The 12,911-nt window shown below is 36.6% G+C and overlaps 1 protein-coding gene across 1 annotated transcript in view; it reads right to left on the bottom strand.

The window, feature by feature from the left end:
- Positions 1–1,100: 1,100 nt before the first annotated feature.
- TTC39B (tetratricopeptide repeat domain 39B) overlaps positions 1,101–12,911 on the bottom strand; it is a gene marked incomplete at its 5' end in the record, with an annotated part of 68,723 nt that continues 56,912 nt past the window's right edge. The window contains 10 exons of the mRNA XM_080637709.1: positions 1,101–1,488; positions 2,470–2,586; positions 3,346–3,463; positions 6,725–6,836; positions 9,134–9,254; positions 9,549–9,640; positions 10,752–10,913; positions 11,225–11,284; positions 11,379–11,446; positions 12,310–12,418. Of these exons, the coding sequence (XP_080493835.1) occupies positions 1,392–1,488; positions 2,470–2,586; positions 3,346–3,463; positions 6,725–6,836; positions 9,134–9,254; positions 9,549–9,640; positions 10,752–10,913; positions 11,225–11,284; positions 11,379–11,446; positions 12,310–12,418 (1,056 nt within the window). The 3' untranslated portion in view covers positions 1,101–1,391. The remainder of the gene's footprint in view (positions 1,489–2,469; positions 2,587–3,345; positions 3,464–6,724; positions 6,837–9,133; positions 9,255–9,548; positions 9,641–10,751; positions 10,914–11,224; positions 11,285–11,378; positions 11,447–12,309; positions 12,419–12,911) is intronic.

The following is a 12,911-nucleotide window of genomic DNA, read 5'->3' on the forward strand; positions in this document are numbered from 1 at the left end:
AAATATAGTGGCATTAATAAAATATGGAATAGGACAACTTTGCAATAATTAGTGAAAGACAAGTTATTGGCTGTATACTTAGAATTCAAGTATATTCTTAAGAATAGACAGCTAGCAGAATCTGCATATACAATGAATTGGTAAACTCAATTTGGTACTTCTGTTCACATAGTAAGGTGAAAAGAAAAATAGATGCGCATTAGTATGAGTTATTCCCATTACTGGGAAAATAAATAAATAATGACAATTTTTATTTATTTTGGCTGGAATCTAAGAATAGAGAATACCAATAAGGGGGGGAGTCTTAAAATACTAAAAGCCTGCTTCAAAAAAGAAAAATCCTTTCTTCAGATGCATGACAGGGAAGACAGGAAGCAACCTGTTTCAGTTGCACCAAGAATTACTTGGGGTAGGCATCAGGAAAAATTTCCCAGCCTTCTTCCATTCAAAAGACATCCTGTGTAAGTTACAAAGTGTCTCTCAGTGCAAGCTTTGGGTTGCGTTTTTTTTTGGTGGCTGGGTGGTTTTTTGTTTGTTTGGGGGGGTTGTTTGTTTTGGAGCTGGGTTTTTTCCGTTGTTGTTGTTTGATTTTGTTGTATTTTTTTGGTTTGATTTTCTATTTTGTTTTTTTTTTTAGGGGGGTGGTGGTGTTGGTGTTTTGGGGTTTTGCTGGGTTTTTTTGAACAGGTTTAACAAAAATGTCAGGAATGACATAAAACTGTTGATTCTGCAAGAGCAGCAGCCCTGCTTTTCTATGACTGAAAAATACCACATAACAACTTATTTTGAGTGACCTGCAAACACATTATACCTTTAGCCCTGCTTAACTTTATCTGACAGTGTAAAAATGCCACACTCAAGACAGCTTAATTCTGTTCCCAGAATGAAATAAAGTCAAAGACGATAAATTTTTTTACTCTGGAACACATATTTCAGAACCTGGTATGCCAAATGTGGGTAAGGTTATCTGCAGACATTGCATTTTTGTTCCAGAGGCAAAAAGGTCTCAAGTATACTGCAGAAAATCAAACCTTTAAAAAAAATGCAGAAGTTATCACCAGTTCCACTGCATAACCAGCATCTTTTTTCATATAAAAAAATAAAACATTTGCATTAAACTTTATTGCACCATCATTTTTTTAAATATTCCCCATTCAAGTCAAAAATTTAATTATTTTTATCAAACAAAATATAAGGTCTTTTTTAAAGTAGCAAGTAGATATAGTATATGCACTATACAGAAAAAAAAAACCAGTCTAAGGGAATGACATACATCAAATCAGAGATGACAGAAAACAATCATCAGGTTGCTTCCTTTCAATGATTAAAAAAAAAAAGACTGAAAAAAGATTGTGTAGGCTATTGTCTGCATGAAAAGCATCCCTCCTCATTCAAGGTGTTGAAGCAGATGACACATTCATGCTGTCAAGTGCTGCATGAATTCTGAAGTGCAATCTGGACTCCATAGAGTATTCTTTGTAGTTATTTCTGAAAAACATAATGTTAGTGTAAGAAAAACATTTTTGGTCTGCACTGTTTCTACTTTATATATGTAGTGAAGTAACAAAGTTGACAGCCTTGACTCCTTCAACAGGAAACAGAGGTCAGTACAAACATTTAAAGCTACATCCATAAACTGAGCAGCAACTGATGCCAGTACTAACAATTAAATGCCCTGATAAACTGAATCCACCTCTTTCACTTATTTTGAATCCTTCAACAGCCCTCCCAATTACTCAAGTTTGCTGTGAAAAGAAAGCTAGAAGACTACGGAAAAGAAAGACTGTTAGCTGAAAGTTTATATTCAGTGTCAAAACACAACTCAGCCAGTGTAATAAAACACAGGGAAATCACATTATACAATCCAAACAAACAAACAGAAAGGCAAAAAACCTATCATGTTTCTAAAAAAAGGTTTTAGGAGATTGTTTCTAAAGCACAGTCAGAACACTCCTGCATGATTGGGATACTTCTCTGTATACACAAGGGGCAAATTCTACCCCATACTTCAATCTAGAGATGAAACTCAGTATTTAACTCTCTATTTCTGTTCTGTGACAGGATGCAAAAGGAGAAAGGGAGGTGATCAGAAGTGTACTGGCTTTTAACCTACTCCCAGTAACACCTTTAGTGCAGCAGATGTAAGCCCCACAGCTGCTCTCTGGGACAGAGGTAGTATAGATCCTTTCTCTGGACCTTCCAGCTCCATCACATGCAGGCAGCAGAGCCTCAGTATCTCTGAAGCCTAAATGAAAAGGAGACATCTTCCCTTCTAACTGTGTTTTGATTGATATTGTCTACACCACTGTGTCTGAAAGATGACTTTTTCCAGTCAAGAAGACAGATTTATAATTAATTGCATTTTGCAAAGAGGCTGGTAGGAAGAGAAAACACATGCCTTCATTAATGAAGTTACACAGTTACTCTTAAGGTACAAGCAAACAAAAAAACCAAAACACAACCACTTACTTTGCAGTTTCTATGTATCTTATTGCTTTCTCTCTCTCATCCTGTTGTTTGTACAGAAGACCCAACTCATACAGGGTGAACGGCACCAAGTAGCTATCATATTTTATTTGCTTCTCACTACAAAATCAGAAAAAATACAGAAGTGGCTAATCACAGATTTTCCTTAAGTGACCAGTTAACTTCTAAATGCAATCACTGCCTGTGAAAGTACATGGCCAGAGAAAATACTCTGGAACCTTTTTTACTGGTTAACTTTGTGCACATTAATTGTACCTGTAAAAAGTAGACATAAAATTCTGTCAACATGAGCAAAAACTCATTCTTTCCTACTTCCTATCTGTACTGTGGTATGTTATGCAAGCTACCTTGAACACAGTTCTAAGACTGGGACCCTACTGTGTGACTTACAGTTCAAAAAACCCAACCATCCAAAAAGATAACTTGAATAAAAACAGTGTTCATTAAGCTAGGCAATATAATACAAATACTTCTTTCCCACGCACAGAACTGAGATCCCCTTACCCTAGCTTGCCTGAACAGATCAGCAGAGAAGTAAGACAATTCAACTTTTCCTCAATACAAGAAATTCTCAGAATCACTATGCCTGAAAGGCATCTCTGGAGATCAGCTAGTCTAACCTCCGAGAGAGAGAAAGCTACAGAAAGTTAAATAGACTAATATATCTGTAGAAAAAATACTAGCAAAGTTTTGTGGTTCTCCAGCTACTTTTAGAGGCAGTTTAACTCCAGCTCCTTAACAGGATGTTGAAGTTTCATTTTCCAAAAATTCCAATATGATGGCTTCTACAGAAGCATCAGAAATTTCACCCAAAGCTAAAAAATATGAAGGTTAAAAGTCTGTTTATGTTATTTTTACCTTTGAATTACTTTACTGAAACACAGTTCAGCTTGCATGAGTCTTCCCAAGTATTTCAGGCAGAGGCCCTTTAGTAACTGCACCATGCACACATCATCCACATAGTATTCACTGTGATCTAAAAGTAAAAGCAAGATACATCAAACAATTCGAAGACATCATGAAAAGGAAAATCAGATTTTCAGTACAGACTGCATATTCAGAATCAGGACGTTGCTTCTCAGATTTTATACCTCAAAACATACATAACCTTCAGGCATAATTTTACACACTGTCTACTAAAAGAAGATGTGTGCATAACATCTGTATCTCTCTCTTTAAAGACACAGGCTAAGAAGAAACAAGAAGAAAATGAAGCATCCAGATATTCTCCAGCCTTCTCTATCTGGAAGTCGGGACAAAGCACACAAAAAACTGGTATCAGTTAAAGATTTCTGTACTTGTAATCACCTAAAACAGGAAGCAAAACCTACAGTGAGGCTGAAAGCTCACAAGTACACATTAGTCCTGCAGAACTTTTTGGAAGCATGATTTTGCAGTTCAAATTCAAGAAACTGTGTTTATTAGTATTCCCATAATCTCTGATGATTAAGAAGCTTCACTATTAGTGTCTAACATTTGGAAATTCAAGAAAGTTTAATGTTCAATAGGGCTAAAAATATCACATGAAAGAGCTTTTGTGAAGCAATTGAGAAATACAACCTTAATGAGTGTCGTCCTTTTTTGCTTCCTTTATAGCATTTGCTGGGTGCAGGGAAGGAAAAGGAAGGAAAGAAAACACATATGGATAGACAGATGGCAGCACATACATTAACAATTCAGGAAGCAAAACACTCTCCCTTTAGATCATGTTGTTTACAACTAATTGCCAGCTCCCTAAGGTCATGTTAATTTTTCTCTTAATAGTCTGCCAAAAAAATCCTATACAAACAGTTCTAAAAACATGAAAGCCTAAAGCATCTTAAGATTCAGAAAAGTGCTTTGCCATTACATTCAGGCTTACTTCTGTCTCTGTTTAAAACCAGAAAGTCTCTATGATAGTAACTGACAGACTTTTCGTGACAGGTAGAAGCACAGCAGGTGAGTATTTTGCATTCCCTCTAGCCTGTTTTGCTAGGCTAAGGTATTGGATCCATGTAACTGTCTCCTAAAGGACTCATTCACTGAAATTACTGGGGCAGGCACTGATGTCAGTAAAAGCTTGCCAGTCTCCCAACAATTTTAGCTACTATCTCTCTGGTATTTCCCACAGGAAGAAAAGCTATTATGCAGAAACACTGACAATAAATGACAGTAAATGCACAGGCCTATTAAATACAGACAACCTTCCAACAAATGTGGGAGAACCATGTTCCTGCAGTCCTCTATACCAGAGGAAATATTGTTATCAGGATTTCAAAACACACAATAAATTACTTTCTCTTGAAGTAACAAATTCCTTTTTAGCATCTTGGAGATGACACAACTGTGGAAAAATAAGATTTCCAGAAATCCTGAGGAAAAAAAGAATTCTATGTCTTTCATCTGTTCCTGCTACCATTTCTGTTTTCAGCTCTATACAACATTAAAACTACTATGAATTCATGATAGATTGCTTGCTGTGCCCATTCACTTGAAGCAAATGAAGTCTCAATCCCTGAATGACCTTTGTGTGTAATTAACACACTTTTTCAGTGCACCTTAGCAGTCCTTTAGTGCTACCTAGTACTGATAGTGGATGTCTCTTAAAATAATACTGTATCATTGCCACATCCCGCTAATAGCTTTAATCACTTTATTTTGGTCCCAATTCAGCAGCAATTCTGGTAATCGGACTCTTTATCTTGTCTGAGTCCATAGCTTTAAAAGCAAATCAGGTTCACAGGTGCAAAGCCCAGAACAAATCCACATTCGACTGCAGTTATTACTAAAAAAGACATAGAAAGCACAAAAAAACCCTCAAATATGTTTCCAGATAACACCCTATTTGCAACATGCATATTTCCATGAGAAAAAAACATATTGATTTTATTCCTGTTCTCTTTATTTTGCTACCTTGTGCATCTCTGCTTAAGGATTTGACAGGAAATTTACTTCACTGATACAACTCATTAGCACTTCTAGTATAAGCCTCTGCGTGACTCAGCACCGGATTCCCAATCGCTTCTGCCAGAACCATCCACAAGGAACGTATGAGAACATCACTTCATTTGCAGATATCTTGCATATCACTTGCATCAGAGAACATCAGAAGACAGAAGCAAACATTTTGGCTTTAATATGACAACAACAACAACAACAACAACAACAAAAAAAAAAAGGAAAAACACTTGCGACTTAAGAGGCACATTACTGATTCTGCAGAAATGTGAAGAATAGCATAAAAAAACGGATCCTATTCAATCCTGGCCTTGCAAGCTACTCCATTTAGTTTATTATATCTTCCAGATTTTACTGCTATGCATTTCTTATATGTTGTTGTGTAACTTCGGATGAATCACCTCAGTTTACATGTAAGAAATAATTAGATGTATTTTTACATTTCATTATTAATGTTTTAATCGTGGCAAAACTAACTGCTGCTGAATTGTTGATAACTGTGATTAAAATCTGGGTTTAATAGAAATAATTTTTAGTGAATTATCATTAGAAAACTTTTATGTACAAAAAAAGATAGTATTTGTTCATTCTAGAACTCTGAAGTCTACAGAGACATTCCCACAACAGATGACGGCACCCACCTGACAAAGCCAGGTATTTCTGCAGCAAACCTGTTGTACTACAGGAACTCAAGTTTCTCTAGGAATAAATCATGGAACTGTTTCTCTAAACATTACCCTGAACATTTATGCTTTAAATACATCAAGATCTAAAAGCATGATCAAAATTTGTTAAAAATGTTGTATTTTGCAGTTAGCAAGCATATTTTATTTTGCCAGAGAGTACAAAACCCCTCAAAATCAAACAACAAATCACAGATTTATGCATAGTACTTCGTTACTTCTTAATCGTATTCTGCTCAGTATGTGTCCTCTGTAGTAAAGTTAAAGCATGGTGTAAATTGGTTTAAAAAAAAATACTTTTCAGACATGTAAAAAATCAGTAGATTATATTCCAAGAATGCTTCAGAGACTGAAATGTCTTATTAAGAATCAGTTAAGTTCTGTAACTAATGACCTCACATCCTCAAGTTTTCTGTATTCTTCTGCAGCATCAATCAAGCCAAGAACACATTGAAGAACTACCACTAACTTCCATATGGCTCCAAAATTTCCATACTCAGACTTAACAGCACATTGCCTAAGTCAACACTTGCACCACAGAACATTAGTACACAGAAGCAAAGAGAAACATCAACATTTCTTACCAGCTTATTAATTCCACCTAACTGACAACTTACCAGTTTCATTTTCTAGTGCAGCTTCTTCTTTTTCAATTGTTACCAGTAAGTTTTCAGTGAGGTCTGCTCTTTTGCCCACAATTGCAAAGCCATTCCAGACATACATCATCTCCTGAGGAAAAAAAAAAAAGAAAGAAAAAGTCATGGAATGGCATAAATATTTAATTATAATAAATATTTAACTAAAGAATATCCCTTGGAAGGCTGTTGTGAAATATTTTGAGTACATACAAACACTGCCTACAAAAACTTGGTATAAACAAAGGTTTTAAAGCCAAAACACTCCTGTTCACTGTTAAGAAGCCCACAAATACAAGTATCCGTGATGTCAACCAACCACCCACAATGAGTACAGGACATTCTGTCAGTTACATGTAAAGACAACCACATTTGCCTTAATAATCATTTAATTAAAGCTGCATAAGAGTATCTACGGATAGGGGAAGCAAAATGATACTGAATGTGCATGGGCAAAGTTAACCTGGGTTTCTAAGCTTTGAATGTTTTAACACCTTTCTAATGGATTCTATCATGTATTTTCATGTATTTTTAAAAATGAAACTGAACAGATTTTATCATGTGATGGTTTGCCATCACCTACATTACACATCAGCAAATCTGGGTATTCTAGGCTCAACGTGTGGCCTCTGCCTCATGAACTAAAGAAGCAGCTGAAAATAATTATCTTCTACAATATTATAGATAAATTTGTGTGTACATTTGTGGATGTGTGCAGGTATATACAGTATACATATATATGTGTATGCATATACATACACATCTATATATATATACACTGTATATACACAACACCCAAACACACACTTATGCATCTGTTTATGCATGGATGTTATAACCTATAGGCTGTTATTTTCCATTTGGAGCAACACTGGAAATAGATAAAACTTTCCAGATAAAAACTTGGTTCCAGTACATCTAGCACACATTTACAGTATAATTTATACAAAATCTTTTCTTCTAAAGAAATTTCAACAAATCCTGGCACACATGCTTCAGTGTAATAGTAAGCAATATGTTTATTTCAAGGCATTAAATATTATCACACCGCAACACATAAAAAGAATGACAGAATACACATACCACCACCACTCCATTTTGATCAGAAGAACAGAAAGTGCTCAAGTACTCCTTATCTTTCTAATGAGTTTGAAGGACAAGGACTGAAATCCTGACAAAATAAAGTGGCAGGTGTGGTGTGGTCAACATGCTGGAGGTATGGGATGCCATCCAGAAGGACCTCGACACTCCTGAGAGATGGGCCAATGCCAACCTCATGAAGTTCCACAAGGCCAAGCACAAGGTCCTGTATCTGGGTCAGGGCAATCCCAAGCACAACCACAGGCTGGGCAGAGAATGGATTGAGAGCAGCCCTGAGGAGAAGGACTTGGGGGTGTTGGTTTATGCCATGCTCAACATGAGCTGGCTTCAGTGTGCGCTCAGAGACCAGAAAGCCAACTGTACCCTGAGCTGCATCAAAAGAAGTGTGACCGGCAGGTCGAAGGAGGTGATCCTGCCCCTCTACTCTGCTCTTGTAAGACCTCACTTGGAGTATTGTGTACAGTTCTGGTGTCCTCAACATAAAAAGGACATGGAACTGTTGGAACAAGTCAACAGGAGGGCCATGAGGATGACTGGGCGCTGAAGCACCTCCCGTATGGAGACAGGCTGAGAAAATTGGGGCTGTTGGGCCTGGAGAAGAGAAGGCTGCATGGAGACCTCATAGCAGCCTTCCAGTATCTGACGGGGGCCTACAGGGGTGCTGGAAAGGAACTCTTCATCAGGGACTGTAGTGATAGGACAAGGGGTAATGGGTTCAAACTTAAACAGAGATTTATGTTAAATATAGCAAAGAAGTTCTTTACTGTAAAAGTGATGAGGCACTGGAACAGTTTGCTCATGGAAGTTGTAAATGCACCATGCCTGAAAGTGTTCAAGGCCAGGCTGGCTGGTGCTTTGAGCAACCTGGTATAGTGGAAGGTATCCCTGTCCATTGCAGGTGGGTTAGAACTAAATGGTCTCACAGTCCTTTCCAACCCTGACCATTCTATAATCCTATTAAAGATGGACACATATGCTATAAGCCTGTGCAGGTTTTTAGCTTAAAGGTAACTTTCAGCCTCATGTGACAACAGCAATCATTCTCTGTATGTTTGAACTTTCATGTGAAAAATCTGGCTCTGGTTTTTGGATTGCTAGCAGTTGATACTATGATCCAGCCCCTAGTACTTTTCACAAAAATCCCATTGCACATCTACAACAATTCTTAAGAACAATAATAAAGAAAATGCAAGCACATAGCACCTGATAATATTATTCCTTCCCTGTATAATAAATTACACTTATTTGTTTTCTGTTTGAAAAGGACAAAAAGAAAGCAAGAATAAATACCAAGGCAGGCAGTATCAGCTTCACTGGCTGAGAACTTGCATAGCGTCGAGCTTTTCTTACTGCAAACTTCTCAGTTGGGATAGATTTTCCTGAAATTCTCTGTTTTAGACCCTCCACTTGTCTACAAGAAGATAAAATGGAAAACAGAAGTTGCTTTTCATAATTTTTATTTCATCTTATTTCACTTACTAAGATTTGCTAATGGGTAACATATTAAATTGCTTCACACCACTTACACTGCAGTTGTTTGCTGGTAAAAACAGAATTTTAAATATATTGATGTTCAAATCAAAGAGAAAAATGGAAAGTTGATGGTTAGAACAACAAAGTAAGTCACATAAGACAAAGATACTCAAGTCAAAAACTACTATACAGAGATAAAAACTGCACATCTAGTTGATTTAGAAATGTTTACCTGAATAAAGATACAATGTCCTCACCAGTCCTTTTCAAATCATCCTCTGGAAGCATACACAGAATTGCTGCCTTCTGGAACACATATATTGCCTATTTTTGAAAAGAAATAGCAACCTATTACCACTTCTGATTTGCTGTGTTCAATCAATACACAAATTGGACTCAAATATTTGGACTCAATACACAAATTAAGGACTCAAATCTCTCACCCCACTTGCTGCAGTGAAGTGTTTCCAGTAATTCTCAGGCAGGTGGAACTATACAGCAGTCTACCATTTTCTTTCTCATTTAATTTATGCTAATTTCCCCCCCCCCCAAGATATTTATGAATATTCTATGTAAGTCAGAATGCTAAAGGCGTTTCCTGCAAAGAACAGGACAATTTATTAAACAAATCACTGACAAAGAGATGAGGTGAAATGACATAACTATTCCAAAGTCCATTACTGTTATATATGATCTGTTATGGGTAAAGACATGCCTGAGAAAACAACTGAAAATATCTGAGTACTGATTTGAGGTAAGTTCAGTAACTGGATTTTGCAGAGAAAAAAAGAAACATCAATAATTCTACTCAAGACATTTGCACTTCATATTGAATGTATTTTTTCTTGTTTTGTCAAGAATTGGACATATCCCCTTTTCTACTAAGCATAATAAACCAGTAATCTAAAAAGGAACAGACAAAAATGATGTATGAAAAATTATTTGCAACTGTGTTATTTTTATCCTTTGAGAAACATTTTTACAAGGAAAAGTTAGATACCCCAACTTTTCCCATGAGACACCGTCTCCAGCAGTCTTGTCATTTCATGCCACATGAAAAGTATCTGTTGAGTAGGTGTGCTTTCATCTGTTCATAATTAACTAACAAACACAGTTTCTTCAGCCAAGTTTTATTAGTATTAGAACTTGAGATACAAGTTCACAGTTTTCCTCTCCCTTGTCTTTCTCTTAACTCTGATGAGCTCCTCTGTTTTTAGGAGGGCTGAAGCATTGTTAGTTATGGCTCTGATGCTTCAGAATGTGAAATAAAAATTTCTCCTTAACCACCCAGTTACACCTACCATTTTGGTGCCATTGTGCTTTTGCTCATGGGTTTCAGAAAAAAGAGAAGTTACATTTATTGTGTGAACTCAAAAGGAAATTTAGCTGTGGAGAGGATATCAGTATATCATAACACATCCACCTGCCCATTTACCTTAGACCACCTGCTCTCTTTGCTGAGCAGGTCTGCATACCGATATGCCTGAAGCCAGTTCTGCTGGAAGGTGTAGCACCACATCAGTTCCCAATAACAGAGATGATGAATCTGTTTCCACTGTTCCTGGGCTGTTATGCACTCTTGGAACCTCAACTGCGCCTACGACGTAGTTATGTGAGAATGATGAAAACTGACTCAGTTATAGCTCCATGTAAGAGCAGTGTTTAATTACAAAGCAAATTCTTACCTAGCACCCAAGTGGAGAACACCTGACTAGTAAAATGAGATAAACTTCCCTTTCAGTCTCACTTACAGAGAGAGCTATAATCAATATTGACACTGAACATGACCAAGGATAAGAGCACAATTATTAGTCCAACTAAGATAAGTTACTTAGATGAATTAGGTACTTTTCCCCACAGTTGAACACCACACAGATAAAAACCTTTTAAGAGACAAAATTGATTTACCTTCTCCAAATTTCCTTTCAGCGTATCTATTCTGGCAGCATAAAACAGAATAATAGAACCCTTGAAAAGAGATGAGAAAAATACCCAGTTATTATTTTAAGCTTAGGGAAGTACATTTTTGTTGAGGAAGTACAAATTCATTGAGAATACACACATTTGGAAATTTCTGGAGGTAGGGTTCAAGGAGACTATCTGCTTCCTGAAAGTTGGCTTCCCCTGTACCTAGAAAACATAACAAATCAACCTCAATATACTTAAAAAAAATGAGTTTCATACATTACTATTTAGGTTTTCAAATCATATTATGGCTTCCATAGATTAATGGATGATTGTTTTTATGCAAAAGCAAAACTATTTCATCAGATTTTGTTTTTATAAAAATGAATTCTTGTCTTGAAGGTATAAGCGCTTTTAAGAATAGGAAATGTCTGTAAGTAGAAACAGAATACAGTATATGAATATTCTTTAAAGCGTTCCATTATAGAACCTAGTTATATTTTTAAATCCCTATAACTGTTTTAGCAAGATAGGAAAACATTCCTCAGCTGCCTCCTTTCCTGATTTTGAGCTCACTAATGAAGTACAGGTGACACTGAAAGAAATGAAGTTCTCCTTAATTTCCTGATGAGCCTGAAGCACAAGGACTAAAATACTTCCAAACTAAAGAACATTAAAATATATGACAAAGATGCATACACAATTAATAGTGAGTTTTAGCCACACGTGACAAAAGTAAGTGATTTTCTACATGTTTGAACTTTCAGGTAAATTGTTTGGGAGTACAGACTTCTTTCTGGAGATAATTTTCATAATATTGGACATTCATTTATAGATGATGACTTGTCTGAACTTAAAGGTGTTGTGATATTTGCTGTTGCATGTTAAGACAGCCTTGCAAATGGAACAAGATGTTGGTATAACAGTATCTACCCTCACTGTTTCAGCAGATGTAGCTTTGTCAGAGATAATACAGCTATCTCCTTTTACAAAGCTAATAGGCCACAGTTTCAAAATTCAATTAAAAAAAATTCACAATATCTATCATAAGGTGTAGCATGACTGAACAGCTACACAGTGGGTCTCACCAAGGATTAAGGAGATGTAAGTATGATAAACCAACAGGGTGAAAGTACACAGAATGGCCCTCAAACTGCTGCCAGATGCGCCTTCCCGTAGCTGGCTGAGGCCCAACTCCTAAGAAACATCACAAACACATGCAGAATTAACTATCAGTATACAGAGTACTATTAATAATTTCTGGCTCCCCAAAATCCAGTTTTCCTTTCAGATATAAGTACTGCATCATTTGGCACTTTGTTAATCTCAGGTCCAACACAACCTTCTACCAAAACAGTTCTGTCAAAGCTTATAGGACTCCGCAAGGAGAAGATTAATCTTACACTGAATAAAATTACTCATGCATTTCAGTGCTTTGGTGAAATGAGAACACCACACAGACAATGCAGACACACAGGTCTACATCACTTCCTCATGATTTTCTGGCTATGACTCCTTAGAATAAGGTCTTTAAATCTATGTTTGGTGAGAACCTCTCTCAACTGTTCTAGTGCCACTTGTTGGCAAGAGTCTTCCTTACAGAAATCCCTGGTTATCCTCAATTCTCTTCCATCAAGTCAGCCACTGTTTTGAGGTTCTGATCAAAATATGAGCTCTGATGACACACCAA

The sequence above is a fragment of the Psittacula echo genome (assembly GCF_963264785.1).
Source record: "Psittacula echo genome assembly, chromosome: Z".
NCBI lineage: Eukaryota > Metazoa > Chordata > Aves > Psittaciformes > Psittacidae > Psittacula > Psittacula echo.